General features: G+C 21.5%; 3 protein-coding genes across 3 annotated transcripts; all 3 read right to left on the reverse strand.

The window, feature by feature from the left end:
• Nucleotides 1–1,361: 1,361 nt before the first annotated feature.
• On the reverse strand, nt 1,362–9,793 carry LOC122507000 (esterase E4-like). Its single transcript, XM_043619474.1, has 7 exons — nt 9,525–9,793; nt 6,930–7,089; nt 6,488–6,830; nt 5,790–6,152; nt 2,727–2,890; nt 2,283–2,575; nt 1,362–2,194 (listed from the first exon to the last, which is right to left on the reverse strand). Exons 1-7 carry the CDS (start codon nt 9,740–9,742, stop codon nt 2,011–2,013), a joined length of 1,725 nt encoding a protein of 574 aa, XP_043475409.1. The 5' UTR covers nt 9,743–9,793; the 3' UTR covers nt 1,362–2,010.
• Nucleotides 9,794–11,354: 1,561 nt separating this feature from the next.
• Nucleotides 11,355–15,509, reverse strand: LOC122506949 (esterase E4-like; the record flags this gene model as incomplete). The annotated part of the gene is made up of 7 exons (XM_043619396.1): nt 15,322–15,509; nt 14,779–14,944; nt 13,113–13,458; nt 12,573–12,935; nt 12,247–12,410; nt 11,617–11,936; nt 11,355–11,523 (listed from the first exon to the last, which is right to left on the reverse strand). Coding segments are annotated over exons 1-7 (1,716 nt in total), but the record flags the coding sequence as incomplete, so codon positions are not given.
• A 901-nt stretch (nt 15,510–16,410) lies between these two features.
• Nucleotides 16,411–21,225, reverse strand: LOC122507001 (esterase FE4-like). Its single transcript, XM_043619475.1, has 6 exons — nt 20,637–21,225; nt 19,969–20,432; nt 18,298–18,660; nt 17,816–17,982; nt 17,194–17,441; nt 16,411–16,664 (listed from the first exon to the last, which is right to left on the reverse strand). Exons 1-6 carry the CDS (start codon nt 20,813–20,815, stop codon nt 16,490–16,492), a joined length of 1,596 nt encoding a protein of 531 aa, XP_043475410.1. The 5' UTR covers nt 20,816–21,225; the 3' UTR covers nt 16,411–16,489.
• Between the last annotated feature and the right edge of the window lie 569 nt (nt 21,226–21,794).

Below are 21,794 nucleotides of genomic sequence, written 5' to 3' on the forward strand. Positions count from 1 at the left end.
TATTATTTATGATAATAATTAAATTTTTGTCACTGAAATTTAATAAAGTTTTTAAAATAATTCCATTCTTGGGAAGAGTTTTAGAAAAATCTTTTTAAAGAACTGATTTTTTTTTAATTTTATGAAAATTGTGTTTTAAATAATTGCATATTTTTTTGAAAATTGTATGTTATTTATGAAAATAATTGAATTCTTTAAAAAAATTTTATTAAAATTATATTTAAAACAATAAAATTCAATTATTATAAAGAATTTCATTAAAAATTTTTTTAATAATTGAATTCTTTCAAAGAATTTTATTGAAATTTTTACGAATATTTATTCTTTTTGCGGCATTAATTTAAAATTGTATTAAAAATAATTGAAATCCTGCGATAAGCTTTAATATTTATAAAAATAATTGAATTCTTGCAAAGAATTTTATAAAAATCTATTTAAATAATTGATTTTTTCCAAGAAATATTAGGAAAAGTCTATTTTAAATAATTGAATTCCTGTGAAAATTTTTTTAATTATAAAAATAATTGAATGATTCTTAAAATTTAATTCTCATAAAGAATGTTATTAACAAATTTTTAAATAATTAAATTCTTTGGACAAATTTTAATAAAATTTTTAATAATAATTACATTTTTTGAGAAATTGGATTAAAATTCTATTAAAAATAATTGAAATTCTGCAATAAGTTTTAGTATTTATATTAAAAATAATTGAATTCCTAAAACAAATTTGATTTTTTAGGAAAATAATTAAATGTTTGCATAGAATTTTATTAAAATTCTTTAAAATTATATTGAACCATTTAAATTCAATTATTTTTATATTAGAATACCTTTAATATTCAATTGTAATAAAAAATGTTTACTGAAATTCATTTTTAAATCAATTCTTACTAGAAAGTTCTACAAGAATTTAATTATTTAAATAAAAAAAATAATTGATAGAGTAATTGATTATTTCTTTAAATTGAATACCTATAAAGAATTTTATGAAAATTTTAAAAAATAATTGATTTCCTTTAAAGAATTTTAATAGAACTGGAAAATAATTACATTTTTAGAGAAATTATAAATATAAATATAAATAAAAAAAATTTATAAATACCTATAAATATATATATAAATATAAATTTATTTAAAATTCTATTAAAAATAATTTAATTCTTGCGAAGCATTTTATTATTATTTATGAAAAAAATTTAAATTCTATTAAAAATAATTTTATCAAAATTTCTGAAATCAATTAAATTGAATTAAAACTAATATTTTATTCAAAATTTTTAAAATAATTTTTTTTTTATAATTGAAATATTAGGTACACGAGAAAAAGTTTAAAGATTTTTAATTAGAAAATGAAATAATCAAAATAAGGGCGCAATTAAAAGAAAATTGTAAATTGAATATCAAAAGTTTCCCTATATTTTATATAGGAAACTTATTTTCAGTTTGAAAATTTACTAAAGTTTTTGCTTTTAACATCGCAAGTTGTATTGCAATTTTAAATATGAAACATAATTTTTCTGAAACATGAAAGTGCACTTTCCAAGACGTTTTTCACCCTCATTTTCACTTCACTCGAAAGTAAGAAGTAGAAGTTAGTAGTTCTTTTTCATAATTCAAATTGCTCTCAATTAAATAAAATGTCGCTTTACATTACTCAAACAGAATCGAGTGTATGAACAAAATTGATAATTATTATTCGCAATTTATTCCAATCGTCATTTATTTTCGATAATTTTTTTTAATCTTGATTTTTATAACTGAACTTTTATGACTACTTAATTAACTAATACAATTAATTACTGTAATTAATTATTACAATCGACTAATACGAATTAATTATACCTACTATAATTAACTATTACAATTAACTAATACAATTAATTAATGTAATTAACTATTACCTACAATCAACTAGTACCAATTAATTACTATAATTAACTATTACAATTAACTTACATAATTAATTACAGTAATTAGCTATTATTAACAATTATTTAACAATTATAAATTATTTGAAATAGTAATTACTCAAAATTCTTGAAAAAAAATCCATACGATCAAAAAAATAAGAATCATCAACTGATACTTTCATGTCAATATCCAAAATACTGCCGGAAATGTTTAAATAATTTTTGCTCTCTCGATAAGGCGTCCATAGATTTGGGTTTTCCAAGAGATCAGATGTAGGTTTTCTTGAGAAAAAAAATTTAATTTCGAATTTTTAACTATAAATAGAGATTCTGATTAATATTTAATTATTATATTTATTAAATGTCTCACCCAGTAATTGCGAATGATGTCCATAAATCGACAATTAATTCGGATATAATTTGATCTTGTCCCTTGATAATAACTGATTTTTTTGGAAATAAATAATCCAAATCATCTGTGTGACCAACTTTAGGATCGCCATAATTTTTTTTCAATGACTTTATAATACTCTCGCGGCCTTGATAGCCAAAACTGTAGAAATAGGCGGGACTTTGAAATTTTTCCGATAAAGTTTGAATATATTTTAGTAGAGGATAATTAAAAAATGCGTCTGTTGCAAATCTTGTTAGTCCTACAACAAACTGTAAATAATTATTACTTTTATTGTTTGCTATTATTATCATTAAATAATTAATATATTTTCAATATTTTTTAATTATCATAAAAAGTATTATTATTATTATTATTTTAAATATTTTCTGTATAGAATATTTTCATTATTGTGTCTCAAACCTCTTCTTTCGAGCTAAAAATGCCTTTACTGAAATACTTCTTCTTGACTTCGATTCTAAATTGATTTTTATCTTTGGGATGCAAGTAGTAGTTTGAAAAATAATTGATAAACTCATCTAAACCGAGTCTAATTGTCGTATAAGCCAAATTACTTGCATATAGAACTGAAATTGAAAATCATTTTTTGTTCGTCTCAATACTTTCCGTTTGAAAATTGATTTTAATTATGCTATTAATTATTATTAAAAATTATTAAAATTGGAATAGAAAACAATAAAAAAAATATTAGAGAATAAAAAGAGAGAAAAAAAATTTAAAAAAAAACTTCAAGGAAAATTACTAAATAAATAAATAGAAAAAAATTATGTACAAATCAGAAATTTGTTCAATTTATTCAGGAAAAGTTATTTAATTTCAAATTAAGAAAATTGTTTAGATAAATAAAAAAAATTTGATACATTCAAAAAAGAATTTGATGCTTATTAAAAAATTGTTGATTGCAGGGCTCGCACTAGGTCCGTAAATCTCGTAAAGGTCCGTAAATTTTCTTGAAGTACGTAAAATTCAGTTTCTTTGAAAAAAAAAGTCTGTAAAATACTTAATTTGATTGAGAAAAGACGAACAGTTCGTAAATTGAACAATATAGTTTAGAAGGATTTTAAAGAAATTAAAAATGATTGCAGAAATTCAATTATTTTTCAAAGTAATAAAATTCTTCGCAGAAATTCAATTATGTTCAAAATTTTTCTTAAATTCCCGTCAAAATTTCAATTATTTTTAAAAATAATTAAATTCTTCTCCGAAATTCAATTATTTTCAAAAATTTTACTAAAACTCTTGGCAAAATTTCAATTATTTTTAAAAAATTTCCTCAATTTAATGATTTTTAAATATCTACTATTTTAATAAAATTTTCCAAAAGAATTCAATTGTTTAAAAAAAATTTAATAAAATTCTACGCAAACCTTTAATTATTTTCATAAAATAATAAAAATTTAACAGGAATTCAATTATTTACAAATTTTTTATAAACTTCTTCGCAATCATTCAATTATTTTCATAAATAATACAATTTTTACAGGAATTCAATTATTTAAAACAGAATTTTCCTAATATTCTTCGAAAAAAATCAATTATTTTAACAGATTTTTTTTAAATTCTTCGTAAGAATTCAATTATATTATAAATAATTAAATTCTTTTCAGGATTTCAATTATTTTTTAAAATTTGAATAATAATCGTAGCAGGAATTCAATTATTTTTATAAATATTCAAAATCATCGCAGGATTTCAATTATTTTCAAAACAATTTTAATTGAATTCTTCGGAAGAATTCAATTTATAAAAAATTTGTCTAAAGAATTCAATTATATTTAAAAATTTATTGATAAAATTCTTTATGGGAATTAAATTTTAAGAAATATTCAATTCAAATTCAGCTAAAGAATTCAGCTGTTTTCAATTTGTTAATAAAATCTCTTAAATGAATTCAATTATTTTAAAGAATTGTAATGAAATTCTCAGAGAAATCCAATTCAATTCAATTCGTGAAAAATTTTATTAAATTCAATTATCAAATTTTTAATTATAATTATTGACCAAGTTGAAGTCCTCAACGTTGATCAACGAAAAAAAATTGTTCATTGAGTAAATTAATTAAAAATTACACAGCAATATTGACAAAAAAGTATTTAGAAAAAAAGGATTTATATAATTATGTTTTGATAATAATTATTTTACAATTAAATATTAAATTAAAAATACTTCATTGCATTAAATAAATTTTTTTCGTTGATCAACGTTGTAGACTTCAACTTCGTAATTATTATTAACAAACTCGATTACTTTAAAAACTTGAAAGAAATTTAATTATTGGAAGAAGTTATTCATAAAATTAAATAAACTTCAAAATTACCGATTGAAATTTTATTTAATAAAAAATTCGACTATTTTCAAAATATTCAAAGAAGTTCTTCAAAACAATTCAATTATTTTTAAAAAAAGTTGAATAAAATTCTTCGTAAAAAGTCAATTATTCTAGTCAATAATAAATTTCTTTGAGAGAATTCAATTATTTGCAATACAATTTTAATGAAATTCCTGGAAAGTACTCAATTGTTTTCAAAAATTGTGATAAAATTCTTAGCAAAAATTCAATTATTCTATAATAAATAATAAATTTCTTTGTAGGAATTCAATTATTTTTAATACAATTTTTCTAAAATTTTTCGAAATATTTTAATTATTTTCAAAAATTGTGATAAAATTCTTGTGAAAAATTCAATTATTCTAATAAATAATGAAATTCTTGGCGTAAATCCAATTATTTTAATAAATAATAAAAATCATCGCAGAATTTCAATTATTTTTAATACAATTTTGATCGAATTCTTCAAAAAATGTAATTATTTCTTTAAAATTCTATTAAAATTCGCCTAAAGAATTCAATTATTTAAAAATTTGTTGATAAAATTTTTTATGGGAATTGAATTTTAAAAAACATTCAATTATTCAATAAATTGTCTTGTTTGTATTTAAATAATTGAATTCTAGTAGAATTTTGTAATAAAAATTGATTTAAAAATGAATTTCAGTTAAAATTTTAGATAATTGAATATTAGCAATGTAGCGTGAATTTTTAAAAATAATTGAATTTTAAAAATAATTTTTTTGAAAAAGTTTAATTGAATCTTTTATTATTTGAAGTTTTTATTTTCTAATATACATTTAATTGAAGAATTCACGAATAATTGAAATTTCGAAAAATTGAATATTGTAAACAAATGGATTTAAAAATTGTCACAGAACTTTTTCGAAAATTATGAAAAATAGTCGATTTAAAGAAGAATTTTTGTTAAAAATTCTTGAAAATAATAATTTTTGGTCCGTAAAATCCGTATTTTTAAATACTTTCACTGGTTCGAGCCCTGTACTTGAGAACAAATTTGCAAAGTTAAAAAAAATTTGATATATACGTTAACAAGCAACATTGATACATTAAAAGAAATTAGAATAAAGAAATAATTTTGATTCTCTTTTATAATGAAAATTTGTTTAACTTACGTTCTGTTATCATGAGTCCTTCATTAATAACATTACCGGAAATGAATGGATACTCGCGAAGTTTATTTTGTGCAATTAAATTCTCCGGTGTGTCAGTTAAAAATGCATCTTCCGATTCGGGTTCATTAGTTGGGGTCCATGTTAATTTGGCAAATCGTGCAATTGTACTGAAAGTAACACTTGTGGATAGCAATTTATCAATTGATTTTGTCTGTAAACATTTTATTAAATCCTCCGAATTAAATGTAATGCAGCCAAAGAAAAGACCCAATTTTTTGACAAATGACGCAAAATATGTTTTATTCTGAAAAGTCCACGGAACAAATGCATTTCCACTTTGTGTTATGTATTGATGAAATAATCCTGAAAAATAAATAAATAATTGAATTGTTTCAAATAATTTTATTAAAATTAAGTAAATTAATTAAATTAATTAAATTAATTAAATTAATTAAATTAATTAAATTAATTAAATTAATTAAATTAATTAAATCATTTCGAGGAATTCAATTAAAATTGTATTGAAAATAATTGCTACCTGCGAAGAATTTTATTATTTATTAGAGTAATTGAATTCTTGAGGAGAATATTGTGAAAATTTTTGAAAATAATTGAATTGTTTCGACGAAAATAATAATAGTAGATAAAAAATGTTAGTAAATAAAAATAAAAATAAATAAAAGTAAATTTTCTATTACCCTTTGAATTATTAGAAAATGCATGTAAACTTGCACTCGATCCACCAGCACTTTCGCCAAATATTGTAACACGACTACGATTTCCTCCGAAGAATTGAATATTATTTTGAATCCACTTTAAAGCGAGAACTTGATCTTTAAGGCCATAATTACCGGGCGCAACTGAATCTCCTGTACTTAAAAAACCCAATATTCCCAAACGATAATTAAATGTAACGAGAACAATATTTTTATCAAGAAGAAATCCTGGACTGTAAAGAGTAGATTGACTACTTCCCTCGACAAATGCACCTCCATGAATCCACACCATAACTGCTGTTAAATTTTTTTGAGTCTCATTTTTCTATATAAAAAAAGATAATTTCATCCTTAAATTAATTAGATAAATATTATTGTTTAATTTAGATTTTTTTTAAGTAGATAAATTTTAGTCGAAAATTACTGTGAAATTATTAAAATCTGTAAACGGTGCATAAACATTTATGTAGAGGCAATCTTCGTCGCCGATAACACGTGAGCCATTCATTTGTGGACACATATTTGCATCTTTATGTGCTTCAAGCTTTCCTGTCCATGATTCTGCAGGTTGTGGACTTTTAAATCTGAAAAATTTTATACTGCTTTGAGAAAAAATTTACGAGAATAATATTAATAAATTTAAAAAATAGGAAACATTAAAAAAAACTAATAAATAAGTAAAATAAAAAAACTGATAATAAATGTAACAAAAAACTAATAATGAATAAAATAAAAAAAACTAATAATAAATCAAATAAAAAAACTGATAATAAATGAAACAAAAAAGCTAATAACGAATAAAATAAAAAAAAACTAACAATAAATATTTTCCTAACTTTTTCCTAATTTTCATCAAAAATTTAATTACTTCTTTCTTATCCTGATGCTAATAAATTGAATTCCTGCAACGAATTTTATTATTCGTGAAAGAATTTAAATATTTGTAAAAATAATTTAAATCTTGGAAAGAATTTTATAAAAAATTTTAAATAATTCATTTCTTTCGACTAATTTTATACAAATTCTAATTTAAATAATTCAATTCCTGAGAAATTTTGATTATTAATGAAAAAAATTGAATTCTTACGAAGATTTTTACAACAAATTTTTTAAATAATTGAATTCTGTTTGGAAATTTTATGAAAATAGTATAGATAATAAAAATCACTAAATTACGAAAAGTTTTTTAAAATAATTAAATTTTACAAAGAATTCTATTAAGATTTTTGAGAATAATTGAAATCTTGCTTAGAATGTTATCAAAAATTTTTTTAAAAAATTGAATTTCCATGAAAAATGTTATTATTAGTAAAAAGTAATTGAATTATTGTAAAGAGTTGCACTAAAATTTTTTATAATAATTACATTCATTGAAGAAATGTAATTAAAAATGAATTGAAAATAATTATTACACTCTAAAGAAACTAATTATATCAAATTTTTTCAAATAATTACATTTTTTAAGGAATTCGATTAAAATTTATTGTATTAAAAATAATTGAAATCCAAAGACGAATTTTATTATTTATGGAAAAAATTGAATTTTTGTCACTGAACTTTAATAAAGTTATTCAAATAATTGCATTCTTGAGAAGATTTTAAAAAAACCTTTTTAAAGAAATAATTTTCTTTTTTAAATTTTTTGAAAATTGTGTTTCAAATAATTGAATTTCTTTGAAAATTGTATATTATTTATGAAAATAATTGAATTCTTTAAAAAACATTTATTAAAATTATATTAAAAACAATTCAAATATTATAAAGAATTTCATTAAAATTTTTTTAAAATGATTGAATTCTTTGAAAGAATTTTATTTATTTAGTGATTTTTATTAAAATTTTTAAGAATAGTTTCATTTTTCGCGCAATTCATTTAATTGAAATATTTGAAAATATTTGAATTCTTCCGAGGAATTCAATTAAAAATTGTTTTAAAAATAATTAAATTCCTGCAAAGAATTTTACTATTTATAAAAATAATTGAATTCTTGCGAGGAATTTTACTGTTTATAAAAATGATTGAATTGTTTCGAAGGGTTTATTAAGATTTTAGAAAATAATTGAATTTATTCGAAATATTCTAATTTTTCTTTAAATTGAATTCTTCAGAGGAACTTAATTAAAATTGTTTTGAAAATAATTGAAATCCTGCAAACAGTTTTACTACTTATAAAAATAATTGATTTGTTGCTAAGGATTTATTAAAATTTTAGAAAATAATTGAATTCTTTCAAAAAATTTGTTTCAAATAATATTGAAAACAATTCAATTATTATAACAAAGAATTTCATTGAAATTTTTTAAAATAATTCTTGCAACGAATTTTATTGAAAATTTAAAAAATATAATTGAATTCCTGAGAAGAATTTTATTATTTATAAAAATAATTGAATTATTGCGAAGAATTTTACTATTTATAAAAATAATTGAATTTTCATGAAAAATGTTATTATTATAGTGAAAGTAATTGAATTATTGTGAAGAGTTGTATAAAAATTTTGTTAAATAATTGATTTTTTCGAAATTTTTTTTGAAAATTCTATTCTAAATTAATTATGAATTCCTGTGGAAATTTTATTATTTATATGACAAGAATTGAATTTTGGTTGAATTTTATCAATTTTTTTTTAAATACAATTTTTTTAATAAAAACTTTATTTAAATAATTGAATTCTTTTGAATTCTGTTGAAAATAATTGAATATCGAATATTTTTTGAAAATAATTGAATCGTTTTAAAGAATTCGATTACAATTTTTTAAATTCTAGTATTAGCGAATTTAAAGTAGTAGAAATTCTTTTAAAAAATTATTCCAAAGGATATAAATATTTATCATTAAAAAAAATTCTAGAAATACTAAATACTGTAATTATTTTTCCCAAAATGAATATTAAATTTAATATTTCTTGGATATTAAATTTAAAATAAAATATTTCAAATATATTAAACTAAATTAATTCATTTTAATTAGGCAATTAATTATTTAATTATTAACTCTATATTAAAAAAAATATTATACCTGAGATTATTAATTGGAGGTAAAGCATATGGAATTCCAAGAAATGAAGAGAAGTATCTTCCATTTCTCGATTGTTGAATTTTCCCTTCAATTTCGCCTTGATGAATTTTAACTATCGGTTTATTATAAACACATAATCCATAGATCCAGAGATAATTGATGATTATAAAGAATGAAATTTTTTCACTTGTCATTTTTTTTTTGTTTGTTTTATACATTAATAAACGTTAGTCGTCTGTGAAATCTTGGGAGGAACTGATCTCTCATTTTTAAAACGTTCTTCTATTTAAACGCCTGTGCAAAGCGTCAAGATAATTCGAATATTTATTATCGTTATTAAAATATTTTATTATTTTTATTATTATTATTTTAAATTTAATATTTTGTATTCATTTTAAATTAGTGTTACCTTTATTTTTATTATTAGATTTTTATAATTATAAGTATTTTTATTAGTATTGAATATTTTTTAAATTTCCATTCATGACTTTTAAAAAAATTAAATGTTTGAAAATAGAGAATATTCTTTTACCGCTAGTTGAAATTGATAATATTGGTTATTTTTCAACTTAAGGAAAATTTTATGTTATCATTGCTAATTGTAGTTTTGAATTTTAAATAATTTCTATTGTGAATGAGAAATGCAGAATGTTTTATTTAAAAACAAATTCATTTGATAGTGAATTTTGCGGTTTTCAAATTAGACGTTTTTTTCTTAATAGTGTAAAGTAATTTAAATTTAAGTTATACTAATTTAAATTCTTATTTAATTAAAATTTGAATTGAATTTAAATTTTTAGATAAGAATTCTAATTTCTAATTTAATTTGAATCGAATTTAAATTGTAATTTAGTTTGAATTGAATTTAAATTGTAATTTAGTTTTAAATGAATTTAAATTGTAATTTAGTTTGAATTGGATTTAAATTGTAATTTAGTTTCAATTTAATTGAAATTTTGATTTAATATAATTTAAATTCTAATTTAATTTTAATTTAATTGAATTGAAATTTGAATTGAAATTTGAATTGAACTGAATTTAAATTGTCTTTTAGTATAAATTGAATTGAATTCTAATTATTAATTAAAACTGATTATTTTTGCCTTTTTTTTAAACGTGATTGAAGAACAAAATTTAAAAAAAATATTTTTCATATTATTTACAAAGATTTTTTCAAATCTCAGGCTTATTATTATCAAATAGTTATTCATAATTTTGATCCTTGGCATAAAAAGCATTTGCGACTACTTTTTGTTTTATCTTTATTAATGTTAAGATTCGTGTTAACGGATAATGGGTGTGGAATTATTTACTATGATAAAATAATTTGTCCTTGAATTACATTCTGAGAGAAAAAGCCTTCAAAATATTTTAAGTTATTTTCTTTTTTTTTTTGAGAGTAAACATTGAATAATTTAGAAATTATTCTTTTTTCTGTTGTGCAAAATATGTTTTTAATTATTAATTTGACCAAACTTGAATTTATTTCTATTTTATACTTATGGTTATTATTATCGTTGATAGAAGAAAATTTTTTGTGAAGATTGCAAATTGGAGTTTTGAATTTTAAATTATTTCTATTGTAAATTGTTTTGAATTTTATAATTTATTAATTTGTGTATTAATAATTTTTACTTATTATTAATAATTTTTATTTATTACTAATAATTTTCATTTATTATTAATAATTTTCATTTATTATTAATAATTTTTATTTATTATTAATAATTTTCATTCATTATTAATAATTTTCATTTATTATTAATAATTTAAAATTATTCTTTGTATTTAACAATTTTTTCATTTAAATATTAATATTTAAAGGCAATCTTTTATTATTGTCATTAAATTATCCTTCCAAAAATCCATTCGATCTTTCAAAAAATTTCTTTCAAGTGTCACCGACGGTTCAGTCATATTGCCAATTTGCAAATAACTTTCATTTCTACTGTACGACTCCCATAAGTCGGATGGTTTCAAATTCTTTGATGTTGGTTTCCTGGAAAAATAAATTTTTTTTGTTTTTTTACTATTCTCTTCTGAAAATTTTTAAAATTATTCTTTCCTTGTACTATAATAAATAGTGTTTTACCCATTTATAGCGAATGAAGTCCATAGATCCACCATTGTATCAATCATTATTTCATCTGTTGAGCTAAGATTTAAATTTGAATTTACTAAACCAAAAGATATTGGTTCTGAAGGGAATAAATAAGTTAGCTCATCAGTGTGGCAAACGCCAATATTAGAATTTTCCCTCAATGCATTCGAAGTGAAACTAAATGTTCCTCGATATTCAAAAGAATAAACGTAAAATGAACTCTTCATATTTTTTTCCGCAATGGTGAGTAATTTTAATTGTGGATAAAAGAAGAATGCATCGCCCACGAATTTTGTTATATCTGAAATAAACTTGGAAAAAAAATATCGATAATCGATAACAATATGTGTGAAATTAAAATTAATTAATAAATCAGAATTTTGACTTTTTTGTGGCCTTTGGTTTTGGACCAAAGGCCACAAAAAAGTCAAAATTATTTATTTATCCAATTAAGGTCCTTCAAAATAATTTAAAATTAATAATTAATATAATGTTAATTAATAATTAATATAATGTTAATTAATAATTAATAAAATTTTAATTAATAATTAAATTAAATTACATTAAGAAAGAAAACGGATTAAATTGAAGAGAAAAAATTAGATTCGATTGTCAACTTACGTTCTGTTTGGAACCCCAGAATGAACCATTAAAATAATAGTCTTTAATTAGGACTTTGAATTCATCAACATTTTTACATCGGAGGTAGTATTTTGACACAAAGTCGAAAAATTCGTTTATAACGAATCTGATGTAATAATACCAATAAGAACTTGAATGGAGAACTGTAATTGAAAATCTACTTGTTATTATAGGAATTATTAATAGTTATTATTATTTCCGTCGAAAGAATTCAATTATTTAAAAATTTGTTGATAAAATTCTTTATAGAAATTGAATTTTAAAAAACATTCATTTAAAAATTTATTTAGGAATGTAAAACTTACACAATGTGGCTATTAGACCTTCATCTTTTACCGTTCCGGTTATAAAAGGCAAATCTTTCATTTTCCCTTTCGCAATCAGACTTTCCGGAGTCTCTACAAGAAAAGCTTCTTCTCCTTCCATTTCCTCAGTTGGTGTCCAAGTTTTTAAAGCGTATCTTGCAAAATTTTCATATTTGTGACTATCGTACAGCAAGTTGTCAAGTTCCATGTTTCGTAAACATTCAACAATGTCGTTGGTGGATGTTGTTGGGCAAAACATCACCATGCCCAATTGTTTAATACTCGTTTTGTTTGAGTTCCTTGATTGAAATCCCCAAGGAAACAGGGCAGTTCCACTTTCCATTATGTACTGCTGGAAAAGTCCTGAAAATTGATTTATACTTTATGTTTACTATCTTTGTTTCTTTCTTCCTAAATACTTTTGTTTATAACTGAAGAAAAGGATCACAAGAAAGTGACTGACACTCCAGACGAATTTTTTTTTTCATTTTGTGTGAAATTTGAAATAAATTCAAGGAAACAGTGAATTTTAATGTTTACCATTTGATGCTTCTGATAATACATGAAGATGAACGCAAACAGCACCGGCACTTTCGCCAAAAAGAGTGACACGTTTCGGATCACCGCCAAATGAGGGAATATTCTTTTGTATCCATTTCAAAGCCAGGACTTGATCTTTTAATCCATAATTGCCAGGTGCTGCTAAATCGTCAGATTTTAAAAAGCCCAATATTCCTACACGATAATTCATACAAACGTAAATGACATCCTCGTCGAGAAGAAAAGTACCGCCAAATGTTGTGGTACTACAATTTCCTGCGACAAAATCACCTCCATGAATCCATGCCATGACGGGAAGTAATTTTCCATTCTTTGAATAATTTACCTGCAAGTAATTTTTCAATACTTTGTTTATGCAATAGTAATCAACTTATTATTGTTATGCAAATTCCAAAATTTTTGTATTTTCAAATATAAAGAATTAAATATTTTCATAATCGAGATTTAAAAAATTCACTTATTATGTACAACATAAATTATTATTGTTTACATTCTCAAAAATTTTGATATAATTCTCCCCGCAATAATTCAATAATTTTCCAAAATTCTAATAAATCGTTCTAAACAATTCAATTATTTTATAAATACATGGTTGCCACAGAGCCTGGAAATCCTGGAAAAGGTATGGAATTTAGAAAAAGGTATGGAAGACATAGAACTAGAATGAAACTTAAAAAATTTTCTGAAATTTTGCCTGTTTTTAAAGATTTTTGAGAAAATTTTGTTCTAGCTATAAATTGGGACCAGTAAAAAATTTCTTGACAAAGAATTGTTTGTAAAGAGGAGATAAAGTTCGCTCAAGAAATAATTTTTCATCTTCTGCTGATTATCGGCTGTGGTTACTTTTTATGAATTTTTAATTAAATAATTTTTCATGTCTCAGATAATTATTAAAATATTGTTCTAGCAATAGTCTAGGACCAGTAAAAACTGTTTTGACTAAAAATTGTTAGCAAACAGAAGATAAAGTTCGCTCAAAAATAATTTTTCATCTTCTGCTAATTGGCGGCTGTGGTTACTTTTTATAAATTTTAAATTAAATAATTTTTTATGACTCGGATAATTTTTAGAATTGTTCTAACAATAGTTTAGGACCAGTAAAAAATTTTGTGATCAAAAATTGTTAGTAAACAGAAGATAAAGTTCGCTCAAAAAATAATTTTTCATCTTCTGCTGATTGGCGGCTGTGGTTACTTTTTATAAATTTTAAATTAAATAATTTTTTATGACTCGGATAATTTTTAGAATTGTTCTAACAATAGTTTAGGTCCAGTAACAAATTTTGTGACCAAAAATTGTTAGTAAACAGTAGATATAGTTCGCTCAAAAAATAATTTTTCATCTTCTGCTAATTATCGGCTGTGGTTACTTTTTATGAATTGTTAATTAAATAATTTTTTATGACTCAGATAACTATTCGAATTGTTCTAGTCATAAGTTAGGGCTAGTAAAAAATTTTTTGACTAAGAATTGTTAATAAACACAAGAATTTAAAAATTTTTTTTAAATTTTCAAAAATTTGAGAAAGGAAAAAGCAATTATCAACTAACGTCAAACTGCAAACAGATTACTCGAATACAACGATTATTATTAATATCTAGAAGATAGTATTTTATTCTTAAATACTCGAAAATTTATTGTTTACCCTGTTTGAATTAAACTCCAATAAAGGTGTATAAACATTTAAGTACAAACAGTCCTCGTTTCCAACATATTTTTTCGTATATGGGGCAAATTGTGGACATTGATTTCCATCTTCGGTGGCATTTTGAATCCCTTCCCACGACTCTGCTGGTAAAGGACTTCGAAATCTATTTGAGAAATATTTAATTGAAATATTAAAAATATTAATTAATTTAAATTGATTTTTAATTAATTTAATTAATTTTAAAATAAAGGAAAAGAGTATTAAGTATTCTTCAACTTTTCTCTCCTTTTTGATTTTAAATATTAAAATCAAATATTAAATAAAATTCAAGTAATTAATTGATTAAATTCAATTACATTATTATTTACATAATTAAATTAAATTAAATAAATTCAAATCAAAGAATAAATTTAATTTTAATTAAATTAAAATTTTAATATTAAATTAAAAAATTGAATAAACTTTTACGTCCGAGTTGATTTTAATCGGAGTAGTAGGCAATTAAAAATTAAGTTGTAATATAATTAAAGCTTAATTTACCTCAAATTTCCTACAGGAGGTTGAGCATAACGAATGCCGAGAAATTTGCTAATTTTTCTCCCCTTTCTGGTAATTTCAACACTTCCTCTTAAAAAACCCTCCGATATTTGAACTATCGGTTCAGCAATTAAACACGAAACACAAAAAATACAGAGAAAAAATATGTTTACCCATTCTCTATTCACCATATTTTTAAATATTATATTTTATTATTTAATTTAATATTGTAATTTATTATTTTCGATTATTATTTCAATTTTAATTTCATTTGAAATATTTTATTTCTAAAACTAAGTTATAATATTTTCCGGACAAAAAAATTATGTAAATTTTCAATGTGCGTTCAAATAATTATACATATTTATATTTGTAAATAATAATATCACGTGTGTAGTATGTTTATTGACGTTATTCGATTTAGTGAACAGAAATCGATGAAGTTTTTTGCGAAACATTTTTTTTATTCTAAACCTAATTTTTCTTCTTTGCGAATAAAATTTTAAATTCTAATTTTAAAAATATTTTCGAAAATATATCATCTTATTTTATTTATGAATCAATGATTATTTATATTGATTAATTATGTGAAATTTAATTTATTGTAAAAAATGCGACACTGGAAAAAAATTATTATTTCACTGTCGTCTCACTGTTGACGTTTTAAATTTGTATTAGTGTTGATTCACATACTAATAAAATTAGTAATTAACTTTCTATGTATTTTATGAGTTACCGGTATGCAATCGACTTATTCTCTATCTTGGCAATTTTCAGCTGATAAAGCAGAATTGACATTTATATTTACTTTATGCAATAATATAGTTGAAAAACAATTATTGGAGCATATATTCAAGGCAATTATTTTTATTTATTATTCATTAATTTTTTTCTGCTAATCTTTCTGGTTAGACAATTTTTTTTGTGTTTATATAAAACATATATATTTTCTAAATTTCTAGTAGTGAATTATTTTTATTTGCAAAATATGTAATAATATTCTTTAGTTCGAAATATTTTTCTTTTAAGGAAAAAACTTTTTTTTTCTTGTTTTGATAAAAGTTCTTTCGCAAATTAAACAAACTTTTTTAGTTATGATTTAATTTTGCTTTTTATTAACAAATATTTTCTGACAATATATTATGTATTTGATAATTATTAAAGAGATAAATTAAATCGGATATTTAGTCTGCCAAAAATTCATTCGCTTTGAATAGAAAGAATTCGAAAGTGTAATAGTTGGATCCATGTTATTATTAATGTTTCCAATTTGAAGATGAATATTATTCTCTATATTGTAAGGTTTCCAAATGTCGGGCTTATTTAATTTATCTGATGTTGGTTTTCTGGAATATTTAAATTTCGTGAATTAATTCACATAATTAATTCAATTAATTCAATTAATTCAATTAATTAATTCACATAATTAACGATAATTAATTTATTTTATTTTTAAATTAATTTTTTAGGTATTAAATTAAAATATATAAATTTTCTTTTCCGTAAGTTCTCAACGTGTTCAAATTTCCGAAATTTTTTTATTAATATTTGCAAAAATACAATCAACAATTTAGATATGGAAAAATATTTTTCTATTTAAATTTTTATCAAGTTTTGTTTAATAAACGTTTTACATAATTTCTTCAAAAAAAGAAATTGTTAATGAAAAATTTTATTCTTTTTTGAATGAAAAATATTTTTTTATTACCAGAGGCAATTATTATTACTATAAAAATTTTAATTTGCACAAGAAATGAATTTAAATGTTCAGAACTTTAGGAAGATTAAAAATTTATTTTGGTTGGAAATTTTCGTTGGAAATTAAATTTAATTTTAAAAAATAAAATTTTTATTATGGTAAATGAAAATTTTTACCCATTTATAGCAAATGAAGTCCAGAGATCTACCATTATTTCGCTCATTTGTAAATTTACGTTTGAAGATGGAAATAAATATTCTACATCTGAGCCATGGGCAACGCCATTATTTTCTGGTGAAAATGCAAAACCAAAAGAATATAAATAATTTGGATTTTTCATTTTTGGCGTTACTTTCTGTACCATTCTCAATTCTGGATAAATAAATCCGCCGTCGCTGATAACTTCGGTTAAACCTTTTAAAAACTGAAACAATTATTTTTGTATTTTTAAACATTTTTTTAAAATTATTTTTTAATTATAATTTTTTTTATTTATTTATTTATTTTTTTTTTGACAAGAAAAATAGAAATCTTGTTGAAAAAAAAATTCTGAACGTTTGAATGAACGAATTTTTTCGATATAATTAAATATTTTCAAAAATTACTCATTCAAATAAAATAAGCAAATAAGCAAATAAATTTATTCAAGTAAATAAGCAAAAGAAAAGATTAAATATTTTTAAACATTTTTTAATTCTATTTTATTATTATGAGATAGAATTTAAATTTATCAAAAAAATTAATAAATTTTGTTGATTTGACCATTCAGAAATTTAGTGAAACTAAATACTTTGTCACCTCAAATTTGTTTGATGAATTAAATGAATTGTTGAAATAAAATTTTTCAACTTCTGTCACAAATTCTTTGGTATTGTTCAAAGCGAGAAAATAATCTGCAATGAATGCCAGTAATTGTCTCACATTATTTCTCGTGAAATTATAAATTTGTTCATTTGCATAGAAACCTAAAAGCAAAAAACGAAATTTGGAAGAATTAAATTAGAATTAATTCTTAATTAATTAAAATTAAATTAGAATGCCTTCTTAATTAATTAAAATTAAATTATAATCCCTTCTTAATCAATTAGAAGTAACTTTTTATTAATTATAATAAAATTAGATTTAAAATAAAAGTAGAATAAAATTCGATAAATAAAATTATAATAAAATTAGAATTTTTTCCAAATTATTTATAATTAGAATTTAATTATAATAAATTTATACATAGTTCACTGGTGTAAAATAATCAAAAAAATGAATTTTTTCGTTTATTTACTCACTGTGAGTAATTAATAATCCTTCGTCAGTAACAATGCCACTCATGAATGGTAAATCTTTCATTTGATTTTTGTCTATTAGATTTTTTGGACTATCTGCTAGAAATGCAAATTTATTGTCAGGTTCTATTGTAGGTACCCATTTTACCGGTGCAAAACCTAAACTAGTATCGAATGCCGAATCTGTATTTAACAGCACTTTCGCTTTTTTCCCTCTTAGACAATTAACGAGAATTTTCGAATTATTGTAGGGACAGTTGACCATTTTTGCAATTTTTATCACTGGCTCCTTAAATATGCTACTTTCTTGACAAGTCCAAGGACTGAGAGAACTGCCACTTTGAATAATGTACTGGTGAAAAAGTCCTGAAAATAATTATATTCATTAATTGACGATTTTTAATATTTAAGGAAACAATTTAATTGTTTTAAAGAATTTGTAAAAAATTTTAGAAAATAATTTAATTCTTTCGAGAAATTTTATTAAATTTTTGTTGAAAGCAATTGAATTTTTGCAAAGAATTTCACTATTTATAAAAATAATTGAATTGTTTCTGAGGATTTATTAAAATTTTAGAAAATAATTTAATTCATTTGGAAAATTTTATAGTAAGTTGAGTAAACAATTGAATTCCTTCGTGAAATTTTATAGAAAACAATTGAATATTGTTTAGAAGGATTTATAAAATTTTTAGAAAATAATTGAATTCTTTAGAGAAATTTGATCAAAATTTTGTTGACAATAATTGAATTTTTGTAAAGAAATTTTACTATTTATAAAAATAATTGAATTGTTTCGAAGGATTTATTATAATTTTCGAAAAAATTAAATTCTTTCGTGTAATTTTATTGAAAATAATGAATTTTTGCAAAGATTTTACAATAGGTATAAAAAAATAATTGAATTCTTCCGAAAAATGTTATTATTTAGGAAAATAATTGAATTCTTGAGAAGAAATTAAAATTATTGAAGATATAAATAATAATAATTAATTATGTACTTAATAAATGAATTTTTTAAATTATGATTACAAATAATTCAAAAATTTGTATTTGGAAATAAAAAATGTTGTCATTTTCATAAAATTTCTTTGAAGTTTTTGAAAATATTGTATTTATTTTTAATAATGTAAATTAAAAATTTTGAAAGTCATTAATTGTTGCGAAGAATGTTTTTAAAGATTTTCTAAAAATCGTGTTTTTTAATAATTATAATTAAAAATTTTATTATTAAATTTTATACAATTGTTTAAAAATAATTAAATTCTTATTAGATATTTTATCTAAACTTTTGAATATTTTCTAAAAATTTCAATGAAATTGTATTGAAAATAATTGAATTTCTTAGAAGAATTTTATTATATTTATCATGAATTAATTTTTTTTATAGAATTCCTACAATTTTTACCAAATTTAATTCCTACAAAGAAGTTTATTATTTTTTATTATTTGTAAAAAATAATTGAATTCCTGCGAAGAATTTTATTGTTTATAATATAAAAATACTTGAATTCTTTCGAAAAATTTAATTAAAATTTAATTGAAAATAATTTAATTCCTACAAAGAAGTTTATTATTTGTAAAAAATAATTGGATTCCTGTAAAGAATTTTAATATTTTTTCGTTCATTTAAATGTTATAAATTTTAGCGACAAATCTTTAAAAGAGAATTACCATTGCTTGCTTTTGAAATTGCATGAAGACTGACTGACGCTCCACCGGCACTTTCTCCGAACAATGTTACTTTCCTTGGATCACCTCCAAATGCCCTAATATTCTCTTGTACCCATTTTAAAGCCAGAACTTGATCCTTTAAGCCAAAATTTCCTGGACTATTGTAATCGCCTAATGTAAAGAAGCCAAAAATTCCCAAACGATAATTGACAGTTATCAAAATAATATTCTTGTCTAGAAGATAATTCCCATGGAATATATTGCCACTTCCTCCAATGAAACTACCGCCATGAATCCAGACCATCACCGGTAATTGTTTTGCCCCAGGTGGAGTGTAAATATTCAAATAAAGGCAGTCCTCACTTCCAATAGATCCATTTTGGAATGGTTGTAGACACACATTTCCAAAATTTGTCGCATTCAGCACACCATTCCAATTTCTCGCTGGCAGAGGGTTTCTGAATCTGAAAAATATTTAAAGAAATTTGAAAATTCTGAATTTGAAAAATATTTGATTTTAAATTAAATATTTTTAATTTTTAATTAGTAAAAGTTCCGTACATTCAACGAAATTTATTTCTTTCGTTCAAAAAGATAAAACCTTCGAAACTTGTGTTTTTTTCCGGGTTTGTCAGTTTTTTTTCTTCTATCGAAATAAAAATGTTTACCTTAAATTTCCAATCGGAGGTTGAGCGAAAGGAATGCCAAGAAATGCCGAGTATTTTCTACCACTTCTCGACTTAAAAACAGTGCCTTTCAATTTTCCTTGGGAAATTTCTAATCTTGGTTCTGCATTTAGAGCAAATGTGCAAACAAAGTGCATTAGTAATAGAAAATATTTCATCATTTCAATTTTCTTTTTCCTTTTTTCTTGTTTTAGCGAACTTTGTTTACAAAATATTTTTCTGCTTAATAAATAAAATTTTCTCGATTGCGCATCAGTAAAAATATTTTTTTCACAATTTTTCTTTTTTGTTAACTTTTAATATGAAAGACATTAACGTTTAAACTGCAACTTTCCTGTGCGTCTTTGAATGCACGTGTGAAAACAATTCCACTTGCACGTAATCTTTTTTTATCTCATTGTTTAATAAGAATAGTTTATTAGCATGCATGCGGGTTTATTTTTTTCCTATTTGACTATTAATTACAATTATAACCAGATAATTATAATTTATGATCATACTTTTGTTTCAAACCAATTTATCTAAATGGGTTTATGTAAGGAAATTATAAAAAGGATTTGTCAACTTTTACAGTAGACGCGGAAAGTCTTTTTTAAAAAAATAATAAAAATTATAATAATAGTTGAAAATATTAATAATTATAATAACAATTAATAATATTAATAATAATAATAGTAATTTAATTTATAGAACGAAAATGATTCTTTTAGTTCCGAAATATTAATAATTATAATAGTAATATCATAATAAAAATAATATTTCAAAAATAATATTAATAATTTTTCACAGTAAATATTTTTATTAAAATTTTGTTTATTTACGAAATGGTAAATAATTTTTTTATAGGTATATATAAAATATCTACGTAATTTTTTTTTATCTACGTAATATAAAATTTCTATAGGTAACAAATTTGTTAATTTACTCTATAAGGCAAAACGTAGAATTATTACAGCCTGTGCGAGTTTTTGTAACAAATTAATTCGTTAAAAATTTCTATAAATACTGTAAATCCGCAATTTTTGAACGTTCAAACAAACGAAATATATTTTTAAAAATATTTTTATAAATTACTGATTACAAGAGAAAGTTTCCATTTAGAAATTTTATAATCAATTTTTTATTCTAGTGACGTAAAAT

Source organism: Leptopilina heterotoma, unplaced genomic scaffold (assembly GCF_015476425.1).
Source record: "Leptopilina heterotoma isolate Lh14 unplaced genomic scaffold, ASM1547642v1 Lhet_44, whole genome shotgun sequence".
Lineage (NCBI taxonomy): Eukaryota > Metazoa > Arthropoda > Insecta > Hymenoptera > Figitidae > Leptopilina > Leptopilina heterotoma.

Excerpts from the sequence above, each read along its gene's own strand:
- LOC122507001 (XM_043619475.1), bottom strand. The coding sequence starts at position 20,815 with ATGATGAAATATTTTCTATTACTAATGCACTTTGTTTGCACATTTGCT. Across the intron at positions 20,433-20,636 it reads CCTCCGATTGGAAATTTAAG|ATTCAGAAACCCTCTGCCAG; the intron begins GTAAACATTTTT and ends AATATTTTTCAG. Across the intron at positions 17,442-17,815 it reads ATTCATCAAACAAATTTGAG|TTTTTAAAAGGTTTAACCGA; the intron begins GTGACAAAGTAT and ends TAATTGTTTCAG.
- LOC122507000 (XM_043619474.1), bottom strand. The coding sequence starts at position 9,742 with ATGTATAAAACAAACAAAAAAAAAATGACAAGTGAAAAAATTTCATTC. Across the intron at positions 6,153-6,487 it reads ATTTTCTAATAATTCAAAGG|GATTATTTCATCAATACATA; the intron begins GTAATAGAAAAT and ends TTTATTTTTCAG. Across the intron at positions 2,576-2,726 it reads TTTTTAGCTCGAAAGAAGAG|TTTGTTGTAGGACTAACAAG; the intron begins GTTTGAGACACA and ends AATTATTTACAG.